General features: G+C 60.7%; 1 protein-coding gene, 1 long non-coding RNA gene and 2 other non-coding genes across 4 annotated transcripts in view; 1 reads left to right on the top strand and 3 right to left on the bottom strand.

Annotated features, from left to right (window-relative positions):
• Positions 1 to 471, bottom strand: part of LOC140213602 (uncharacterized) — a 5,001-nt gene extending 4,530 nt beyond the window's left edge. The window contains exon 1 of the long non-coding RNA XR_011890504.1: positions 1 to 471. This exon is cut by the window's left edge and continues 2,134 nt beyond it. This is a non-coding gene — a long non-coding RNA (uncharacterized lncRNA).
• Positions 472 to 3,932: 3,461 nt separating this feature from the next.
• On the top strand, positions 3,933 to 5,198 carry LOC140213414 (uncharacterized). Its single transcript, XM_072284631.1, has one exon. It carries the CDS (start codon positions 3,933 to 3,935, stop codon positions 5,196 to 5,198), a length of 1,266 nt encoding a protein of 421 aa, XP_072140732.1.
• A 14,258-nt stretch (positions 5,199 to 19,456) lies between these two features.
• On the bottom strand, positions 19,457 to 19,609 carry LOC140213869 (5.8S ribosomal RNA). Its single transcript, XR_011890858.1, has one exon. It is a non-coding gene; the product is annotated as a 5.8S ribosomal RNA (ribosomal RNA).
• Positions 19,610 to 21,174: 1,565 nt separating this feature from the next.
• On the bottom strand, positions 21,175 to 22,977 carry LOC140213848 (small subunit ribosomal RNA). The gene has a single exon (XR_011890830.1). It is a non-coding gene; the product is annotated as a small subunit ribosomal RNA (ribosomal RNA).
• Between the last annotated feature and the right edge of the window lie 276 nt (positions 22,978 to 23,253).

Genomic DNA, 23,253 nt, shown 5'->3' with positions numbered 1-23,253 from the left:
ACGACCGGCGCCTCCGGGACAGGCCGACCGTATTTACCTACCGCTAAGCGCGCGCGTCGCCCACCGCCACGTTCAGTCACACGTCGCGCCTTTTGCGCCTCTAATCGCATCGAGCGGAACGCGCCTATTAGGGCGTCGAGCACCCAACAGATCGGGAAGATCTCCGTGATCGCGCTCTCGCAGTCGCGCTCAGTACGGCACATCGCCAGCAGCGGCGCAGCAGGAATCAATCCGTGACCAGGGAGGGCGTTGGAGGTGTTTCCCATGTGCAAGGGGCACGGGCGAGCAATCCCCTGGGCGCTAGCGCGCGCAGCGCACCCCCACCGCCAGCCGCTTCGCGGCGGAGCCAATCGGAGTCGCAATGAAACCAGGGGGCGTTCCCCACTGCCCGAACGGCTTCGACAAGCGAATGCGCGGCCGTCAACATCTGTGGCGCGTCCCGACATCAGCCGCGCAGCGGCGGAGCCAATCGGCCGCACCACGACAGCCAAGGAGGCGTTCCCCAGTGCACCAGCGGCTCAGACGAGCGAATGCGTGCTCGCCGAGGCGTGTGGGGCACTCAGACAGCACTCGCATACCGGTGTAACGAATCAAGAGCACGATAAGACGCTCAAAGACGTACTGAAAACCCAGGCTGTGCGGACAAATTAACATAAACATATGAACGCGTCTGGCGGCCCGTAACCCAGCCCGCAGCTCGGCGGGGCCAATCAGCGAAGCTAGGAAACGCCGGGAAGCGTTTCATACGTTTCATGCGGCCCGAGCGGCTGAAACAAATCAACATGTGCCCGTTAACACGCATGACGTGCCAGCATTCTGCCTGTGACTCGGCGGGCCATTCAACGGGGCTCCGAGACGCCGGGAGGCGCTCCGCACGGCTCGAACGGTTTGGACGAGTGACTTTAAGCTTCTTGCAACGCGTGGGTGCCACGATGATGTTGGTAACACGGCGGGCCCATTCAGCAGGGCCGCGAGACGTCGGGAGGAGTGGTGCCCGGCTCGAGCAGCCAGAATGCGCGAGGAGCTCAGCGCTCCGACGCGGAAGCGTCTCACAAAGAGAGATGGTCTCCTGTCATCATCGCGCGACGTCCGACGAGCCGGGATGTGACGCCGATCGAGCGGGCGCCCCCACGACGCACGCCGGAGCCCCGACACGCCCAAATCCCCACAACCCCCTCCTCTCGGCGCGCCGACTACCGCGGCTCGCCGTATTCGGTGCGCGCTCTGAGGCGCGCCACCTTTTCCATTAGCACGGGGCATTCGGGAAATCCGGTCGGGTGGGGCGCGCCGCCGAGGCCCGCCCTGTCACACTCCGAGCAGCGCACCTCGGCGTCTCCGAATTTCACCTTGCAAGTGACGGCTAGGTGGTTGCAGCCGCACTTCATGCAGCGTGCCTTAGTTGGGTCTGCCTTGTGAGGGCACGTCGTGCGCCCGTGCCCATATGTCGCGCAAAACGTACACGTGGGCACGTGCAGGTCTTCGCGAGCGCGCACCGACGTCCACCCCACCGTCAGGCGCGGTCGCGCCATGACTTTCCTGAACCCATCCGGGTCGAGTTCTGCCACGTAAGACCGCGTGCCTGCCCTCTCCCCGAACGTGACGTGGACCTTGCATTTATTGAGGTCGAGATCGAGACCCTCGTTGCGTTCGTTGATCGCGCGCAAAAAGTCGTCGGGGCCGATGTCGGGATCAACTCCCGTGAATTTAACGCACGGGTTACGTTGTTCTGCGACGCGCATTATGATGGACGCGCGCGTGACCGGATTGGCGGCTATTGCCTGCTCTAGGTTAACTATAGACTGGTCGTTGTTCGTAAATACGGTCAGCCCGTACCTGGTGTGGTGAAGTGTCGCGTCCCTGATGTTCTTGGCGTGCGGGTCTATGTTGGTTTTCAGCAGGCGGAGCATATCCCGCGCTGGCGTCGCGGTCGTCGAGACTGGCGTCAGAAAAGCGACGTGCTTGTGCAGCGCGCCGGGTCTCCCTGCCCCGGCGTCCGCCGCCGCAGCACCACCGGGTCCGTTGCCGGCCGCGCCGATAGAGGGCGCCAGGCCCGCCCTCAAGGCGGCCGCGTAATCCATGCGGCCGGCGGGTGCCCCCGCCGAGGATGCGGGCCGCACCCCGGCGGGGCTCGGCTGGCCGGCGAAATCGGGCTCTTGCTTTTCGCTTCAAAAACGAGGTATTTCGCATTTGGCACCTACAAATTTTAGCTGGGGTTGTTTTTAAACGTGCAGGGACCTCATTCGTCGCGAAAACCGGGCGGGGAAGGGTCTTATTTTCGATTTTCGGGAGCTTTCTTGTTCGGCCAGCCATCGGGCACAAGATGGCCATGGCTCATACCCTTTGAGCCTGAGCCCGGCCATGCCCAATACTGCCAGAAACCATACGGTCTCGCCGTCGCCGCCTGCGACGGCCAGTGCGGGTGCGTCGCCGAAATCGGATTTTTCCGATGCTGGCGACATCCTCGCGGCGCTCGCGTTACAGGAAGAGACCGCGGACGGGACCGCGCCGGCTGCGGCGGGCGAAGAAGACGACCAGTTGTCCTCGGTCTCCCAGGCGACCGCGGTGGCGTCTCCCGCGCTCGCGGGAGAGCGCGGCGAGCGGGGACAGGCCCGCCTGCGCGAGATCGAGCAGGAAATCCACCAGTACTGCTCGAACGCGGCGAACAAGGTGCCCGTCGCGGCGCGCAGCTTCATCGCGACCCGGCTCTACGAGATCGTCCACCTCTTCTCGGACCTGCGGTCGGACGCGTCGATGGAGCGGGGCGCGGCCGTCGCCCTGCGCGGCGAGTTGGTCGAGGCGCGCCGGGAGGTCGCGGCGCTGCAGCGACGGGCCATCGTCGCCGAGGGGCGCCTCGAGGGCTCTACAGTCCTGGCGCCCGGTCCCGGGAGTGCGGGACGCGATCCCGGCGCGTCCTCGGCGGCTACCGGCTCGGGCCCTGGAGTTCCGGTCGCGGCGGCGGCCGCCGTGAGCTACGCCGCGGCGCTGAGGGCGTCGCCCGCGGCGGCGGCGGCGGGCGTGCGGACGGCGCCCACGTTCGAGCACGTGGCCTTCCTGACGCCCACGGCGCCGACGACGACACCGGCGAGAGACGCCCTGCGCCTGCTGAAAACGAACATCGACCCGGCCGCCAAGAACATCAGGGAGGTCACGCTGCGGCACACACGGTACGGCCTGACGGTTTTTTCGCACGCGCGCGAATCGATAGACAATCTGAAGGCGGCGATCGCGGAGAATTCAGTCACGCGCTCCTCGCTGTTAGTTCGCGTAGGCGAGAAGCGGAACCCCCATGTGAAATTTAGCGGGGTCGACCCGGACGTCGCGCCCGACGAATTTATGCGAGTGCTCAATGAGAGGAACCCGGGCCTCGACCTGGACGTCGGCGCGTGCAAGGTGCGCGTGACGTACAGGGAGAGGTCGGGTACGTGCGCGTACGTCGCGGAGGTCGACCCGCCCGCGTTCGCGCGCATAATGAAGCGGCCCCGATTGTCGGTAGGGTGGACGGCGGTGCGAGCGGTGGAGGACTTGCACGTTCCCACGTGCACGTTCTGCGCCTACTACGGTCACGGTAGGACGACGTGCCCGCACAAGGCAGACGCATCGAAGGCGGTCTGCATGAAGTGTTGCGGCAATCACCTGGCCGTGACCTGTCGCGTGCAGATGGGGCAGCCGGAGGTCTGCTGCAACGAGTGCAGGAAGGCCGGCCGCGAGGCGTCCCATCCCGCGGGATATCCCGAGTGCCCCATCCGCATGGAGCGGGTGGCTCGCCTCAGGGCCCGCACCAACTACGGCCCCCCGCGATAGAGCGGCGCGGGCGGCCGCGTGAGGGGGGGAGCCGTGGCCCTGGGGGAGCGGATGGGGCCGACGGCGCGATTCGGATTTGTCAACTGACGCTCGACCACGTCCGCCGAGCGACGGCTCTGCTGACCGAGCACATGGCGCGTGAGGGGTGCGTGTTGGCGGCTATTATGGATCCGTACACGCAGCGGGGTCAGCTCCCGAAGCTTCCACCGCACCACCAGGCGTACGCGGCGGCCGACGGCCCGCTGTGTGCGATCGTCACGCGCCGGCCGCCTTTCGACGTGTTCCCGACACACGTGTCGAGACTGGTGGTCGCGGTGGAATGCTCGTCGCGCGAGTTCGCGATTACGGTCGTGGCCGCGTACGCGCCGCCCCACAGGACGATGGACGACGTTTTTGAACACCTAGCTCACGCCATTGACAGATGTCGCACGCCCGACATTCTGGTCATGGGCGACTTCAACGCGCACAGCGTCCTGTGGGGCCCTCGCGAGGGAGACGACAGGGGCACTCGGCTGATAGAGTTCGCGGCGGCCGCGGGACTGGTGGTCCTTAACGACGCGTCATCGCCCCCGACGTACGTCACCAAATACGTCGATAGCTGGATCGACGTAACCATCGCGTCGCCGACGCTCGTGCGGCGCGGCTGCACGTGGCGCGTTTCCGAGGAGGAGACGCTCTCGGAACACCGACGCTTGGACATCGCCGTCCACACTGGCGCGTGCGCGACTGGCCGGCGCCTCACCAACTACGACAGGCGTAAGTGGTTGGAGGCAGTCCGCTACTCGCGGTGGTTCGCGAGCGCGGGAGGCGCAGACATCGCCTCGCCGGCCGCCCTGGACGCGGTCCTGGCGAAGTTTTACACCGTCATCGATCGCGAGCGCGTCAAGCAACTTCGGCCGCCCCGCGAGCAGAGGGGAGCGGGAGGTAAGTCTTGGTGGACGCCCGAGCTGGACGGCCGACGCAGGGCGGTCAACGCGATGCGGCGCCGTTTTCAGCGGTGTCGTTGCGACCAGCTGCGGGCCCTTTCTCGCAGCCAGTACAGCCGGGCGCTGGCGGAATACCGCCAAGAGGTGGCGCGCGTTAAGGAGGAGGCAGACAAGGAGGTCTGCAACCGGTGCTGCCGGCGGTCGCTCTTTCAGGCCCCCTTCCGGTTGGCTTTCGGGGCCGCCCGGTCGCATGTCATGCTGCCTCCGCTGACGAGGCAGGATGGCGGCCGGACGGTGAGCGTCCTCGAGTCGGCGTCGCTGTTGCTTGACCATCTTTTCGCGCGCGACCGGCCCGAGACGGACGCGCCCGCGCACGCCGAGATCCGCGCGGCGGTTGGTCGGCCGTACGCCACGGCGGAGAGTGAGAGGCCGTTTTCGACGCGGCGGTCGGCATCGCATTCGTCCAATTAAATCTTGATCACGCTAGACTGGCCTCGCAACACCTGGGTGACCGCATGTCGGAGGCGGGCGTCTCGCTGGCAGCCGTGTCCGACCCTTACAGGCCCGGAGGCAAGCTACCACGTATGCCGCCGGAATTCGACGTGTACGCCATCGAGCGGGATCCGGCGGCAATGGTGGTTACACGAGGGCCGCCATGCGACGTTTCCCCCCTGCTCCTCTCCAAGCTGGTCGTCGCTGTGTACTGCGAGGCGCGCGATTTTCAATTCGTGTTCGTCTCGGCGTACGCGCCGCCCCACCGACCGATGGACGAAACTTTTCGCTGTATCGAGGAGGCTATCGCGAAGGCCTGCACGCCCAACATCGTCGTCGCGGGAGACTTCAATGCGAAGCACCCGGCGTGGGGTCCCTGCGCGGGAGACGAACGTGGCGCCCGCCTCATAGAGTTTGCCGGGGCAAACCGCCTCGTCGTCCTCAACGATCCCCAGTCACCACCAACATACGAGACGCGTTACGCGGCCAGCTGGATTGATGTCACGCTGGCGGCGCCGGCCCTCGTCGCGGCTGGGTTTGATTGGAAAGTTCGGGAGGACATCACGTTCTCTGAACATAAGAACGTTGAGGTTCGCATCGGCGCTGTTCGCGACGACCGCCCTCGCCGCCTCACACGCTATGCGCGGGAGGAATTGCTGACCGCCCTCGCAAGCGAGCCGTGGTTCGCGCGGGTCTCGGGGGCGGCCATACCATCACCAGGTGCCCTCGACCAAATACTGGCAGCATTCCAACAGCTCTTCGACCGGTATTACCGGGCAAATCTCCGCCCTGTCAAGGGCCCGGGGAGGCCTTGGTGAACCCCGGCGCTGGCGAGGGAAAGACGCGCCGTGAACGCGTTGCGGCGCAGATATCAGCGCTGCGGGGCGGAAGAATTACGGGCGCAACTCCGCATAGCATACAGCAAGGCCCTCGCAGTTTTTCGCAGTCATGTTCGTGCGGCCAAGACTTCGCACCTCCGGGGATGGTATACTAGTTGTACGCGGCGTTCCATTTTTTCCGCCGCGTATCGGGAAGCGTTCGGCAGGGTGCGCCCGCGACAGTGTTTACCGCCGCTCGAGCTGCCCGACGGAACACGTACGACTACACACTTAGAGTCGGCGGCCCTCCTACTGAAGACGCACGTGGCGGTCGACGATCCCTCGTCTGACGAGCCCGGCCACGCAGAAATCAGGAGACTGGCTGCGTCGCCCTATTCCACGCGGGCAAGCGACGCGCCTTTTACGGCAGCCGAACTGCAAAGCGTCCTTCGCAAAACGATGGACGCATCAGCACCCGGGCCGGATAAGATTACGCCCTACATAATCAAGGGGCTCGCGCGGTCGCACAGCGCTTTCCTGCTCGGGCTTTTCAACGCGGCGCTCGCGTTGGGATACTTCCCCCGTTGCTGGCGAACGGGGAGAATCATCTTCCTCCCGAAACCGCAGCGCCCGCCCGATTTGCCCGCCTCGTACAGGCCGATCTGTGTCACGTCGGCACTCGGCAAGGTGCTTAAGCGCCTCTTGAACGGCCGATTATATTATTTTTTGAAGTGCGGCGGACACCTGCACGAACACCAATACGGGTTTACCCCCGGCAGGAGCGCTGTCATGGCTTTACACGCACTAAAGACCCGCCTGCTTGCACTCAAGGAGGCCAAGACACCGGCCATCCTAATGTCGTTGGATTTTCGAGGCGCTTTCGACAGCGTGTGGCACCCCCTCGTCCTTAAATTTTTTAGGGACCGGGGGCTACCGACGAACGTATACCACCTTCTTCGCACTTTCCTCGAGGACCGGCGTGTGGAGTTCTCCTCCCACGCGGGCGCGGTCGAGGCCAGGCCATCGCTGGGCAGCCCTCAGGGTTCGCCCCTGTCTCCACTTTTGTGGAACGTCATCGTACATGGGCTCCTCGAGCTTCCCATGCCCGCCGGGGTGACCGCCCAGGCGTACGCCGACGACACGATCCTCGTCATTTCGGCAAAGACGCGTGACGGGCTCGGCGCGGCGGGCTCGGCGCGGCGGGCTCGGAAGCTCTTCGGCGAGTGGTGGCATGGGCCGCGAGCGTCAAGGTCTCCCTCAACACGGATAAGACTCAATGTGTCTTGTTTTCTCATGGGCATGGAGGGATGGAACGCATCCATCCCACCGTCCGCCTGGGCACCTCGGGCAGAGGCTTGAAATTCGTGGAGGCCCTCAAGGTTTTAGGCGTGACTTTTGATAGGCGCCTCCACTTTTTCCAACATGCCGACGGCCTCAAGGAGAAGGCCGAACATCTGGCCTGCCGGGCGCTGACGTTCTTGCAAATGCAGGGTACCCTGCAGCCGGCGGCATTAACACGCCTTTACCATCAGGTGATGCTGCCGGCGCTCACGTACGCGTCGGCAGTGTGGTGGTCTGCCAAGCCGGACTGCAGACTCAGCGCCCGCGTAACCACCATGCAGCGCACGATCCTGCTGGCGTTGTCGGGCGCATATCGGACGACGCGCACGGCTTCCCTTCAGGTCTTAATGAAGGTGCCGCCACTGTCGCTCGAGCTAGATAGGACCGCGGCGGAATTTAGGCTCTTCGCGCTGCGCGAGGCCGTCGAGTTCGGTGACCTCGCGTTCTCCCCGCGCGATATCCTCTACCCCGCCGACCCTTGGAGAGTACACCCGGCCTCGATGCGCGCATTTTCGTTCGCGCAACTGTCGGCGCCGGAGGCGCGCAGTAGATCGCGTGCCGCGGGCCTGCATGTGTTCACCGACGGCTCCTACACGCCGCACTCATCGGGCGCCGCCTTCGTCGTCCTCGGCCCGCGGGAGCGGATCGGGGTGGTGGGCCGATTTCGTGTGAGCGCCGCCACGAGCGCCTATTGCGCTGAGATAATCGCATTCACGGAGGCCTTGAATCACCTGTGCGGCCACCGGCAGACGGCAGCGGTATCTTTATATACCGACTGCCTATCCCTGCTTCAAGCGGTCGCGACGCCCGGCTCGGCCGACCCCCGCATTGTCCGTATTCAAACGGCGCTCGGGGAGATTGCCGGCTTGTCCGAGGTGCATCTCTATCACGTGCCCGGGCACTGTGGGGTTTTCGGAAACGAACTCGCCGACTTCCTAGCGTCGCGGGCCGCGAGGAACGGGCTGGATCGCAGAGCGCCCATACCTTTAAGATCCATCCGCAATGCGTTCAGGGCCGTACAACGAGGGCGGTGGGCACGGTTATGGCGCGAACACCACGCAGACACGGCGCTATTTCGCTGGGTGCCGCGCCTAGAGGAGATGCCGTCCTTTTTTCCTCCCCCGCGAGCTTTGGTTACCCTGCTTACGGGGCACGGCCGCTTCCCCTTTTATTTCCATCGGTTCGGCCTCGCCCACGACTCTATGTGCCCATGTGGCACAGAGTGTTTGTCTTTCGAACATTACTTGGGGGAATGTAGGCTCACCAGGCCGTTGGCCGCCTCTCTTGAGCCGCAGAGCTCTTTGACACGACTGGACCTGCCTGTGCTTCTGCGCTCCAGTCGTAATAGAGCGATTTTGGTCCAAATCGTACGGGTTATTAGCGAACATCTGCCCGACTACGTCCGATGACGACTTCACACAGACGCGCTCATTTATAATCGCGGTTGACCGCATACCGTTTGCGCGCCGGCCATGGCCGGGTGGACTCGAGCGGTGCGTCCGGCGCCTCGCTGACGACCTCTGTAGGGGCGCGAGCAGGGCCAGCCGGGCGCAAATGGTCCGCGGGGCCATCGAGATCTATGAGGAGGCCAGAAACGTCACGCAACCCCCGCGGCAAGCCCTGTCACCGGCTCATACCCGCCGTACCCACCTCACGGCTGGGGGTTCGATTCCCGGTTGCAGAATTGTCCCGTACACATTTTTTTTTTTTATTCTTTTCAATTTTTTCTTACATACAAGTACACACACAAACACACGCCGGATTGCGGAGGTCGCTGTCGTCTTGTCGACCGGAGACAACCGACTGGCTGTGGGACCTTTCGGTCGTTGTCTGAAAGAACCGTGACGCCGTGCCACTCTGTCTTTCACCCTTGGCCAATACCGCAATCTCCTGAGGACGGACGCGCCCTAACATCGCTCGTTCGAGCACCCGCCGGAATCCGCCGGTACAAGACAACTTGCCTTATTAATGCGGCAATTCTTACCCTCAGTCCTCTCTACGAACGAGGAGCGCCCTCCTCGGCCAAACCATCATTCCGGAGGGATGCCGCAACGGACACTAACAACCGGGTGTCGAGACAAGGATATCAGAACTTCGACCCTCGCCTGACGAGCCGTGCGCTGCGCGGCGGCATCACCTTTTACTCGGCTGACACATGGACGGACGCACCGGTTTCGCACCACCTCCGGGATCGGCCCCGCTATTCCACCTCGGAGGGCGTCCGTTGGCCCAATTGACGGCCGTCTTCCGTGGAATCCTGTGAGGGCCTCTCTACCATTGGCGACCGTGCCGTGTACACCGTGGCGAAAACGACGAGGACCAGTCACGGCACAGCAACCCAGTGACAATGACAGTGCCAGCTGTGCGTTTGTGTGTATGCTGTGCTTTAGTGTACAGTTTTTTTTTTTAGCTATTTTCCTTTTCTTTTCACTTTTAATTTTATTTCTTGTTTCGCACCATGACTTTATTCTTTTGGTTCACGATGGACAGTTGATCCATTTCCTGCCTCGCCTCTCCTCTCCTCTTACTTTCTCCTTATTCTTGTTTTGCTTTTCTTTTTTTTTTTCCCCTTTTGATTTTCTGTCGCTTGTTTATTTATTTATTCATTTCTTAGTTCGTTTTTATTTTTTATTTTTTTTTTCTATCATCATCTTCATGGCCGCGGCCATGCCATCCCGTCTCCGCCTCATTTCTTCATTAAAAGATAGCCCTGTGCGAGGGTTTCTGCCCTCGATGAGACACCTTGGGACACATGCGCGTTACCTATGCCCACACTTTTATTTTTCCAATTGGCTTTTCTTCATCAAAACATGCGCTTTGGGTATTACTTAAAAACCCCTTTTCATTTATTTTAAATTGGCTTTAAACCTGGTATGCTTTTCTGCAGGTACAGGTTTTCCCCACCCTTTATTTTGTTGTTGCTTTCAGGAATGCCGGGGAAGTAGTCGGCCGGGGCGAAATTCAGGCGGTGCTCAGTAGAATGCCGCGCGGCTCCGCTCCTGGTCCGGACGGCCTCGCGACCGAGGCAGTCAGCGAATTATTTGCCGCGCATCCGAGATTTGCGTGTATGCTGATAAACGCGGCATTGCGGTTGGGGTACTTCCCCAGGACTTGGAGGAGGGGCAGATTGGTCTTTATCCAAAAGCCCGGCAAGCCGGTGGATTCGCCGAGCTCGTACCGGCCAATCTGCATGACCTCCATCCTGGGGAAGGTGCTCGAGAGGCTGTTACAGGGCCGGCTGTATTATTTCGCCTCATCGCGCGGTCACACGCATCCCCACCAGTACGGCTTCACCCACGGCAGGTGCGCGGTGATGGCGCTGCACGCGCTGTGCGATTACATCAAGCGCCACAAAGCCGAATGCACGCCCGTGGTGCTCATATCGCTGGACTTCCGGGGCGCGTTCGACAGTGTGTGGCACCCCCTCGTCATTAAGTATTTTAGGGACCGCGGCTGCCCGGCCAACCTAGTCGGCCTGCTCGGTTCATTTCTCGAGGGCCGCACCGTCGAGTACGCGTCGCACGCCGGTTCGGTCTCGGCGGAGACGTCGATTGGCAGTCCGCAGGGGTCGCCCATCTCCCCGCTCCTGTGGAACGTGGTTGTGGACGGGCTGCTTCGGTTGCCGATGCCGGCCGGGGTGCGAGTGCAGGCGTACGCCGACGACACGATCGTACTCGTGCCGGGTAAGAACAGGGCGCGCGTGATGGAGGCCGCGGCGGAGGCGATGCGTCGCATCGAGGAGTGGACGGCGGAATGTAAGCTCGCGCTCAACAACAATAAAACCTTCTGCGTCCTCTTCTCCTTCGGGAAGGGAGGGATGGAGAAGAGTCACCCGACCATCCGGTTGAAGGGCAGTGCGAGGGGGCTTCCGTTTCGCACGTCTGTCAGGCTCCTGGGAGTGGTGGTGGACAGGCGCCTGTCGTTCTTCGAGCACGCCGAGCACCTGCAGCGGAAGGCAGAGACGCTTGCCATCAAGTCTCTGTCGTTCATGCGGATGCACACGACCGTGGACTCCACCATGCGGCGCCGCCTGTACCGACAGGTGCTCCTGCCGGCGGTGGCATACGCGTCCCCCATATGGTGGTCGCCGTCACCTGACTGCCGGCTCAAAGCCCGCATGAACACGGTGCAGCGCACCATGCTGCTGGCGATCACGGGCGCGTATCGCACAACACGGACGGCCGCGCTGCAGGTGCTCGCGAACCAGCCGCCCATCGGGCTGGAGCTCGACAGGCTCAACGCGGAGTTCGCCCTATTCCGCATGAGACGCACAGTCACGTTCGGCGCACACACCTTCGCGCCGGACGAGACGCAGTACCCGCACGACGCCTGGGGCGCCCACCCATCGGAGGCGCATGGGTTTCCATTCGCGCGGCTTGACGTCACGGCGGCTCGCGCGTGGTCGTCCGTGCCAGGCACGCACGTGTACACCGACGGCTCCTACACGTCAAGGTCCGCGGGCGCGGCGGTGGTGGTGTTGAAGCCGCGGGGCTCGATCGTCGCCGTGCGCAAGTACCGCCTCACGGTCGCCTCGAGCGCCTATTGCGCCGAGGTGGTAGCGCTCACTGAGGCCTTGAATTACCTGGACACGCATGCGTGGGAGCCGCCGGCGCACATTTACGTCGACAACTTGTCGCTGCTCGCCGCGCTATGCAACGTGGTCACGAGGGACGCGCGCGTCGCGAACATTAAGAGCGCGCTGTACCGTATACAAAGACGGGGCGCATTGTCGTTGTTCCACGTGCCCGCCCACCGGGGCATCTTTGGGAACGAGCTCGCGGACATGGCGGCGGGCTCTGCGGCGATCTCAGGAGTGGACCGAAGGTCGCACCGGTCCTTCGGGGTCGTGAGGGCCGCATTCTCGGCCGCCGTGCGAGCGCGATGGGCCGTGGAGTGGCGCGGGGAGCACTCCGACACCGAATTATACAAGTGGGTGCCGGATATCACGCACATACCGCGGGACTTCCCGCCGCCTCGGCGGCTGGCGTGTCTGCTTACCGCCCACGGCAGGTTCCCTTATTATTTCCATCGCTTCCGCATCTCGCAAGACATGCGCTGCCCCTGCGGGGCGACCTGCCGGGACGCGCAGCATTTTTTCGAGAGCTGCGCGTTAACGGACGCTATAGTGGAGCGGATAGGGGCGTCCGGGGGTGCTCTCACGCCGAGCGATTACCCGCGCCTCCTCAGAGACCGGACGGCGTGCTCGCTGCTCGGCGAGATGGTCGGTATAATTAGTGATCACATGCCCGACCAGGGCGGGGTCGGGATGGCGCCGGACGCTTGGTAGGCCGCGCGGCGCGCCGGGGCGGGACACCGTGCGTCGTGCGGGGCGGCTCGCGGGTGCCAGTGCGACCTTCGTGACGGATCGCCCACTTTTGCTATTCGTTTTTGGCCGCCTTCGGGTTGTTTCGCGCGCGTGCGCGTGGCCGTCTGCCGGGGGACCGATCGTGACACTGTCCTCTGGATGAGCCGGCCCCTGGCCGAGTAGGGCGGGGCTTTGGCCCCTGCCGGCTCTGCCGAGACAACGAGCGGCGGTCCTTGTGCCGGGCGCGGCCCACCCAGTCAAACTCCCCGCCTGACACTGTCCTCGGAACAGGTCGCGCAGGCCCGACCGGCACCGCCCCGAAGGGAGACCGGGGGCCCATCGCTTGGCGCTAGAAGCGTGGACAACTCAATGGTCCGCTTCGCGCTCTACCGAGTAAGTAAAGAAGCGATGAGAGTAGTGGTATTTCACTGTCGGCCACGAGGACCCCGCCGAAACGAGGCCGTATCCCGTGACCTCCCACTTATGCTACATGTAAAGGATGTTGACAAACGACATGGACGCGGAGAGGTAGTTTCGCCCCAGGATTGTGGGAGGTCGCCATTTTCGGGCTTCGCCGAGAGTGAAACCAGCCGGGCGCTTCGGTAATGAGTCGGGGGGCGCTCTTTGGCGGCAGGTATAGCCCGCGCCGACACCTCGGGACATCTTAACCTGTCGCGCGTGCGGTCGTGAAACGTAGGAAAGGGTGTGACGTTGGGGGCCCTTTTGGCCCGGAAGCGCGGACGGGGGCGCCCTGCTGGGACGGACCACGGGCAAAGCGTCGTTAGGGCGTCAATGGCCATGCCCGGGGTACAAAGGGGCAGCTTAAAGCCAGGGGGATCGGTGACCCGACGCGCGGTCTCTTGAAAGGCAGGCCGGCACCCGAGACAAATCCATCTGTGCACTTAGCTTTACGGGCCCGCCGAAGGAGACGAACCATGCACAAGACGGCATGGTGAATCGGCGGGTGCACTTCGGCAGGGGTGCCCTTTGCGGCACGCAGTGCGCGATGGTTTTAATTAAGGTGCGAGGATGGGGCGACGCAGATGGTCGTTTCCCGTAAGTGTTCGTCAAAGTGTCGGGAGGCTTTTCCATATATGTCGCGGAGACGAAACGGTTGGGATGTTATTTGTTTATTTGTGTCTGGTGGTTCCTTTCTCTCCCTCTATCTCTCTGAATGTTCCGAGGAACGCAGAGAGAGGGTGAGAAAGAGAGTGTCCAATGAGTGACAGCCCAGTTGACCCAATCAGGTCATTGGGGTGTCGTGATTTGCCGTGAGGGGATTCGGGAGGAGCAACTGAAGGGTTAAAACCTGGCTCCCGACCTCTCACGGTGGTTCCGGGCGCAGGACAGGTGCTCTGCACTTTCGGCTCTGCCGAGTTAAGGCGCCGGTCCCAGTGTAACCCAAGGGTCTTGACGTACGAACGGTGCTACGCACTATCGACTATGTCGAGTTGACACGTCAGACCCACTGTAAATAGCTGTCAATGTAAATGTTCTGTACATAAAGTCTATTCTCCAAGTGCAACGTCTATGGCGTCCCATCTCTGATGGAAGGGGAGAAACGACGACAGCTGAAGAAAAGTTTTCTACCAAGTCAGCTGGTTACGCCAGCTTGGAGCACTCGGTGCTCACGTTTGTAAGAAGAAAGAGGTAGAAAATTTACTCTACACCTCTCATGTCTCTTCACAGAGTCAGACTAGAGTCAAGCTCAACAGGGTCTTCTTTCCCCGCTGATTTTGCCAAGCCCGTTCCCTTGGCTGTGGTTTCGCTAGATAGTGGGAATCTCGTTAATCCATTCATGCGCGTCACTAATTAGATGACGAGGCATTTGGCTATTCCTTCTAGTTTCCACCCCATGATGGTCGAGGTGGGATAGCCGGGCTACCGGTGACCTGTTTGTACCAGGAAAGAATCCTGTACTTAGTTGGGCCTAGAATTGTCCAGGCCTCAACAGAATAGACACACTATTCAAAAAACCAGTGTCCTGGTCGTTAATCCGGCAGCCCCTCGTCACCTCGGTGCAGGGTTCACCATTTTCACAGTCTGCTTTCAGGCGTTGGATTGGCCGCATAGAGCGCAGGGACGCCCCCCGGGTCAGGCATGGGGCATACGTCCCGACGTCGCCGTTTCCCATGGGTTAAGCTGACCCGATTGTTCGGGCGCAGCCACAGTACCATGCAACCGCCCCTAACTCCAATCGCAGTAGCAGTATGATCTTGCTACCACTGGCGATTTCGGACGGCTCCCCTGTCACCAAACGTAGGACCATCCTCCACCGCTCACGCAGAGATGTCCAGTTCTGCTACCATGGCACATCCCCTGCACCGGGATTGCAGGGGGGGTAGACGATCCACGCGCATTCGCTGGGCGCTATTACGTTAATGGTTCCGCTTTTATTGCCCCCCCTGCTGCTGCAGCCCTCCGACTCCAGGCTCGCAGCACGAGCTCCCCCTCTTAGCCGTGCGGGCATCCGAAGCCACCCGCACGTTGCCCGTGACGCACCACGTGGAGGTGGGAGAGCTCATGTCCAGAGGCCGCGACTCCACCCAAGATGGATTACACGGACGCGCAACCGTCCGCATCGTTCAGGCACCTCTGGATCATGAATGTTTGTCGGAGACCGACGTACGAGAAATCCCGACTTCCGCGCTGTGGCCTCCTGTGAGCTGGATGACAGGGGTGCGCAACCTACCCCCAGCCCTAACAGCACGGTTTATGAACTCTCACACAAGGACGCGAATCCATGCCAAGGCCTCCATGTAGCTGGATTACAAGGGCGTGCCAAAGCCCCCAGCCATTTTGACATGGTTAGAGTTAACCTGGGATTTACCCGGTGAACACGGTGGTAAGCCATCCTTGGATGTATGCCGGTTGTACTAAGATTCATCCGACTACATTCGTGTGTGCGTTGATCAGCACCTTGCCCCCAGGCAATGGGTTACAGAAGCTCGCCACAAGCCTCCGGCAGAGCTTGCGAAGGTGTAGTACAACGCCACACTGCGCCACAGCTCGCCACAGCTTGTTCGGAGTAACAAGATAGTCATAGTTACTCCCGCCGTTTACCCGCGCTTTTTTGAATTTCTTCACGTTGACATTCAGAGCACTGGGCAGAAATCACATTGCGTCAGCACCGTCAACGGCCCTCGCAATGCTTTGTTTTAATTAGACAGTCGGATTCCCCCGGTCCGTGCCAGTTCTGAGTTGGCTGTTTTCTGCCGGCCGAAGCAAGAACCTCAGGCGCGAAGCCCACGGAAAATGCACAGCTGTGGCTTTCCACAGGAAGGTCCCGACGCTGGTCTGGGCTCAGCCGCACCGCTTTTTACGGCGGCGAGCCTCGCCCAGTCCCGGTACAGTGCCGTTCCTGCTTCTGGACCCCAGCCCGACCGGCTCAGCCCTCAGAGCCAATCCTTTTCCCAAGGTTACGGATCCGTTTTGCCGACTTCCCTTAGCTACATTGGTCTATCGACTAGAGGCTGTTCACCTTGGAGACCTGCTGCGGATGTGGGTACGGTCCGGCACGAAAATCACACTCCCTCACTCGGATTTTCAAGGGCCGACAGGAGTGCACCGCACAGCGCAAGAGCCGCACTGCTCTACGGAGCCACCGTCCCTATCTCGGGGTGAACCCATTACAGGGACTCGATCTCCTTACAGAGAAAAGAAAACTCTTCCCGGGGCTCCCATCGGCGTCTGCGAGCTGGTTTGCGTTGCCGCACTGGGTCCCGAAGGACCGATCTCCGTAGCCGGGTTCGGGACTGTTAACCTGATTCCCTTTTGGTTGCAGCGGGGCGTCTCCGATTCACAGACTGAGCTGCACAAACGCGCCCGCTTCTGAAAGGATTTCTCCTTTCCCTAAGGACCGACTGACCCATGTTTAACTGCTGTTCACATGGAACCCTTCTCTACTTCAGTCCTCAACGTTCTCACTTGAGTATTTGCTACTACCACCAAGATCTGCACCAGCGGCGGCTCCAGGCGGGCTCACGCCCGGCACCTTCAACGCCCACCGCTGCGGCCCTCCTACTCGTCGGATTCCTTAGCGGATTCCGACTTCCATGGCCACCGTCCTGCTGTCTTAAGCAACCAACACCCTTCATGGGTTCTCATGAGCGTCCCGACTCGGGCGCCTTACCCCGGCGTAGGGTTCATCCCACAGCGCCAGTTCTGCTTACCAAAAGTGGCCCACTTGGCACTCTCATCGCAGCGGGAGGCCTCAACCCAGAAGGCCTCCCGTACACCCATTGAAAGTTTGAGAATAGGTTGAGGACGTTTCGACCCCAATGCCTCTAATCATTCGCTTTACCAGGTGTGACTGCTCTCCCATCGAGCGCCAGCGATCCTGAGGGAAACTTCGGAGGGAACCAGCTTTTAGATGGTTCGATTGGTCTTTCGCCCCTATACCCAGGTCGGACGATCGATTTGCACGTCAGAATCGCTTCGGACCTCCACCAGAGCTTCCTCTGGCCTCGTCCTGCCCGGGCATAGTTCACCATCTTTCAGGTGCCAACGTGTGCGCTCTCGCTCCGCTCCGGCGACGAGTGAGCGCCTGGGACGGGCCGTTGCTGCTCCCTTTTTCGGACCCCTGTGCAGTCCGGGATCGCAACGCAGCCCGCAAGGGGCCTTCACGTTTCATTGCGCCATATGGTTTCGAGAGACCCATTGACCCGCGCACATGTTAGACTCCTTGGTCCGTGTTTCAAGACGGGTCGGTTGGGTTACCGACCTAGTCGCCGCAAACCACGATAGCGCCTCCGCGGGAGAATTGCCCCGCTCGCAGCGGCTTCTCGCCGGCCAACCCGCCGCCACGGGACCAACCCGGACGACAGGAGACGACAAGCTTGCCCAGCGGGTTCTCCGCTCCGTTTCCGGAGGGCGTCATCGTTCGGGCCTCCCGACAGCCGGGAGAAGCCCATGGAGCCTGGACGGGGTGACGAACTTCTCGTGCACGGCGAGGTATAACTCCCGCGTGCCGTCCCCGAAGGGACGGGCAGGTCACCTCCATAGCTGGACTCGAAGTCGTACTTTTCCCATTGACCCGCGTCCGTCGCCGCGTTCTACCGGCGGTGACAAGTGCGCACCCTGGAGACCGCGTCTGCGTGCCAGCAGCCGGAACAGCCCCCCGAAGGGGGCCGTTTACCCGACGCCGCCGGCTCCGCGGTCTTCCGGAGACTGAATCCCACCGCTTTCGAGCTTCGAGGGCCCACCCGTTTTACTCTAAGCGGTTTCACGTACTCTTGAACTCTCTCTTCAAAGTTCTTTTCAACTTTCCCTCACGGTACTTGTGAACTATCGGTCTCTCGGTCGTATTTAGCCTTAGATGGAGTTTACCACCCACTTAGGGCTGCACTCTCAAGCAACCCGACTCACGGGAGGCTTCATCCCGGGCGCGCAACGGCGGAGACGGGCCTGGAACCCACTCTGGGACAAGCCCCTGTCAGGGGGACTTGCACCATCGCAAACACCCGAGAACGTCGCCTCCCATACACCACATTTCCCGACCGCCTGCAAGGACGGGGGATTCGGTGCTTTGCTCGGTCCCGTTTCGCTCGCAGCTACTCGGGGAATCCCTGTTGGTTTCTTTTCCTCCGCTTAGTGATATGCCTAAATTCAGCGGGTTGTCTCGCCTGATCTGAGGTCGACAACGGATACATCGCTTTCGCCCATTCCAGGACGACCGCGTACGACGCCCTGCCACGTCCTCACGGACGAGGCTGGCAGGCGGCACAACGCCTGCGCGCGTGCGTCATACGAGCGGTATGCCGAAAAGGACTCGACACGTTTGAAAACCCAGCGCCAACCGAGTACGACGCCCTACCACGTCTTTCGCCCAACACGGAGCTACTTATAGACGAGTCTGGCAGGCGGTGAACCGCCTGCGTGCGTGCGGCACACGAGCAGTTACGTGGTAAGCGACCGTGTCTGAAGCCGAGGCAAAGATCGCCTTAGCAGCGCGCCGCTTCAGCGGGCACCACACGGGCGACTAAAACCTGGCGGGAGGCATCGTCTCGTGTAGGGTCGCCCCTGCCCCAACTGGAGTGGCCCAGTCTTTAGGGGACAGAGACTGTGAAGTACTTTTACCGACGGCGGATTACGACGGAACGCTTCAGCTCCGCCAACGGGGCACCCACGCTCTCGAAGGAGACATTTTCCGTTTCGCGGCAATTCTCCGCCGTCCCGTGACTCTTCTCGCTCGCAGACGGCGCTGTCACGTCGAACCGCTTTCGGGGGCCACCCTTCTCCTCCCCGCTCCTCGCAAGAATCTGCCGATTCCCATTCCTGCGACGAAGCCCGGAAGGGCGCCCACACAGCCGCGGTGACGTGAACAAGCGACCAGCTCTGGAGCTCGACGTACTTCGAAGGCAAACAACGCAACTTGCGATCGCGCTGGCTTTGCGCAAGGCGCGGTAATCGGCCGGCGTTTCATTCCCACGTTTTCCGTGCACGCAAGCGTGCGCTTCCGACTCTCTCGCAAACGTGCGCGCTACATGGCAACAGACGTTCGCGCCTCGCGCTTGGACCGCTCTTTCCCTGCAGGTATCCGACTCCATCCTGCGGCGGTCTTGCTAGAGGCGCGCAATCGTCACACTGCAGTAGTAATGCCTCGTTTCCGTCTTTTCGAAGATTTGGCATAACGGTTTGCCACCGTCTCCCTCTCGTGAGGCCGCTGGCGCGTGGCTTTAGCGCTCAACGTACTGTCCATGATGCCGACGCGGTCAAAACGAGTCGACGGACGCACGTTCCCTGTGCGCCGAAGGCTCTCTTGATATGTGATCTGACCCTCAGACAGAAGAAGCCAAGGGAAGACCCAAGGGCGCAATGTGCGTTCAAAGAATCAGTGCTCAGTGTGTCCTGCAATTCGCACCAAGTCTCGCAGCTGGCTGCGTTTTTCATCGACCCGAGAACCGAGTGATCCACCGCTTAGAGTCGTGAAAAATAGTTTGTTCAATTCAGTACAGTACAATTTTAGGCACGTGGCGTCTCCCTGTGTGTGGTTTCGAAGAGCGCCTTTGGGCGTGCGCTCCTCCCGTCTCGCTCTTTCGGCGGCCGCGTCTCAGCAGCTGAAAGCCTAATGGCACTCCACTCCTGCTACTCGCGCGTGTGTTTTGCGCCCACGCCTTCCTCGCTTGCCCTCGAGGTACCGTACGCCGTTTGCGCGCACTCGAAGCCGGTTTTACCTCCCAACCATCCACCGGAGCCGTGTGTCTCGTGCGCACGTTCACATCGCTCCGAGAAAAATTGCAAAAAGCGACAGAGCCATGAGTAGGGCTAAGCCGCTGTGGAGTGTTTAACGGCTACACGGCCACGGGCAGGGTTTCACCCCCATCGACGTGCTTCGCTTCAGTCAGCAGTAGGTTCATTGAAGGGCCTCAAACACACACACACTTTCGCATCGGCAGATCGCCGCAGCATAACCGCTGTTGATCCAACAGCCTACTTGAGACGAAAGACAAGAGCCCGGCGCGCGTACTCGCGCAGCTCTCCAAAACCACTCGGCCAGTGCCAGGGACGGCTCCCTGCGCCGGAGCCACAACTAGTCTACTTGAGGCGGAAGACGAAGCCAGCAAGGGCCTGGCCGCAAGTGCGTTCGAATCCGGGACTACAGTCCCACGTCTGTCCGTACTTCCTCTTTCGACGTGCGGCGCCTTCCCAAAGCGCACAAGTCCGCTAACCGCAGAACGCTTCCGACGTAGCAAAGCCGCGTTTCCTTCGGTACTTCGCAGTAACGCCGCCTTTCCCTCGGCGGCGGGCGAATAGCCTGCAGACGTCGTCGCATTAAACCGCGATCTCGACACCTCGCGCGTCACGAGCAGGAGCCCACCAGCAGCCTCCGGCCCTTTCGGAGTCGGTGGCATTTGCCGTGGAGGACGGGAGAGCTCTTTAGGCCACGGTTCCTTCCGTACTTGGCAGCCGCACCCTCATACCGACAGTTCCATGACCGACCGAGCGCCACACCGTTCCTTTAGTACTTGGGCGGCAACAAAGTCGGGTCGTTACTCCATACTCGCCGCAGGAAGCGACCGGCAGCCGCCAGCCTTTTCAGACTCGGCAGCGTTTGCCGCGGAGGACGGGAGAGCGCTCGCACCACGGTTCCGTGTTTACTAAGCGGCAGCGAAATTAGCTCTCGACCGTCAGTTCCTTGACCGAACGCACGCTTCGCCGTTCCCCTCGTACTGGGCAAAGCAGCAAGTCGGGTCGTCTTACTCCATTCCGCGCAAGAGCGCCGAAGCGGACAGAAAGCCCACCCAGTGTGCGTTGCGCCGTTTCTACCCGCGGGCGCGGCCAAGCCAACCGTCCAAGGTTGCAGCCGGTGTCCACTGGGCGCAACAAATTTGGCACGGGGCGCCCCTCAAAATTCAGGCAGTCCCCGGCATGTTCGCGTATAGCCGTCCCCACGTCCAAGCGGGGCCAGCGGCGGAACGCGTCGGGCGCAGCGAGCTGCTTCACCCACACGGGGTAGAAACAATGGCGCTCGCCACCCTTCACAATCCGGTAATGATCCTTCCGCAGGTTCACCTACGGAAACCTTGTTACGACTTTTACTTCCTCTAAATGATCAAGTTTGGTCATCTTTCCAACAGACCGGCGCAACCGAAAGGCCGCGCCGGACATCGGTCCGAAGACCTCACTAAATCATGCAATCGGTAGTAGCGACGGGCGGTGTGTACAAAGAGCAGGGACGTAATCAACGCGAGCTTATGACTCGCGCTTACTGGGAATTCCTCGTTCAAGGGGAACAATTGCAAGCCCCTATCCCAATCACGAAAGAAGTTCCATGGGTTACCCAGTCTTTTGAGACAGGGATAAAGACACGATGCTTCCTTCAGTGTAGCGCGCGTGCAGCCCCGGACATCTAAGGGCATCACAGACCTGTTATTGCTCTGTTTCGTGCGGCTAGGAGCCGCTTGTCCCTGTAAGAAGGTTGTAAGGTGTTGGGAACCCCGCACCTATTTAATAGGCTAGAGTCTCGTTCGTTATCGGAATTAACCAGACAAATCGCTCCACCAACTAAGAACGGCCATGCACCACCATCCACCGAATCAAGAAAGAGCTCTCAATCTGTCAATCCTCCCAGTGTCCGGGCCGGGTAAGTTTTCCCGTGTTGAGTCAAATTAAGCCGCAGGCACAACTCCTGGTGGTGTCCTTCCGTCAATTCCTTTAAGTTTCAGCTTTGCAACCATACTTCCGCCGAAACCCAAACACTTTGGTTTCCCGGAAGCTGCCCGCCGAACTCAGGCGAATCGCTGGTTGGCATCGTTTATGGTCAGAACTAGGGCGGTATCTGATCGCCTTCGAACCTCTGACTTTCGTTCTTGATCAAAGAAAATATTCTTGGCAAATGTTTTCGCAGTAGTTCGTCTTGCGACGGTCCAAGAATTTCACCTCTAGCGCCGCAATACGAATGCCCCCGTCTGTCCCTCTTAATCATTAACTCGTATTCCAAAAACCAACAGAACAGAAACGAGGTCTTGTTCTATTATTCCATGCAAGTTTATTCAGGCGACTCGCCTGCGTTGAGCACTCTAATTTTTTCAAAGTAAAAGCACCGGCCTTCTCGAGGCACACAATGAAGTGCACCAAGAAAGGACCGGCATGATGTTCCGTCCGAGCCGTCGCATCGGGTAGATGCACGACTCGTCTGGAACTGAGATCCAACTACGAGCTTTTTAACCGCAGGAGCTTTAGTATACGCTATTGGAGCTGGAATTACCGCAGCTGCTGGTACCAGACTTGCCCTCCAATTGATCCTCGTTAAAGGATTTAGAGTGTACTCATTTCAATTACGGGGCCTCAAAAGAGTCCCGTATTGTTATTTTTCGTCACTACCTCCCCGTGCCGGGAGTGGGTAATTTGCGCGCCTGCTGCCTTCCTTGGATGTGGTAGCCGTTTCTCAGGCTCCCTCTCCGGAATCGAACCCTGATTCTCCGTTACCCGTAACAACCATGGTAAGCAAGTAACCTACCATCGAAAGTTGATAAGGCAGACACTTGAAAGAAACGTCGCCGGCTCGTGGCCATGCGATCAGCACAAAGTTATCCAGAGTCACCACACAATACGGGCCGAAACCCGATCGATCTTGGTCTAATAAAAGCACCCGTCGCCCAAAGGGCTTCAGGCTCACTGCATGTATTAGCTCTAGAATCGCCAGAGTTATCCAAGTAGGAAGAAGCGATCTAAGGAACCATACCTGATTTAATGAGCCATTCGTGGTTTCGCCTTATTTCGGCATGTACTTAGACATGCATGGCTTAATCTTTGAGACAAGCGTATGATTACTGGCAGGATCAACCAGGCAATCGTTCAACTGCGCGTCCAGCCTTTCAAGCAGGCCGGACGCCGTTTTTGCGATGCCGAGGCCACCTTCAGGCGCCCCAACACGCTTCGTTCTCGCAAAGGGTAGCACTTTGCACAGTCCGAGACGACGGCGTTCGAGCTCGCTACGGCGCCCTCCCCGCAGGGCCGGGTATCGCCACGCGGCAAGAAGCACGCAACATTCTCGATAGACCGATTGTGTCGACTCGATCGCGTCTTGCGGTTTCTCTCGAGCCCGCAGCACTGGTAGACCGACCGA

This window comes from Dermacentor andersoni, chromosome 10 (genome assembly GCF_023375885.2).
Source record: "Dermacentor andersoni chromosome 10, qqDerAnde1_hic_scaffold, whole genome shotgun sequence".
In the NCBI taxonomy this organism is placed as follows: domain Eukaryota; kingdom Metazoa; phylum Arthropoda; class Arachnida; order Ixodida; family Ixodidae; genus Dermacentor; species Dermacentor andersoni.
Note: the sequence above shows the minus strand (reverse complement) of the source record. Positions and strands in the feature narration are given on the sequence as shown.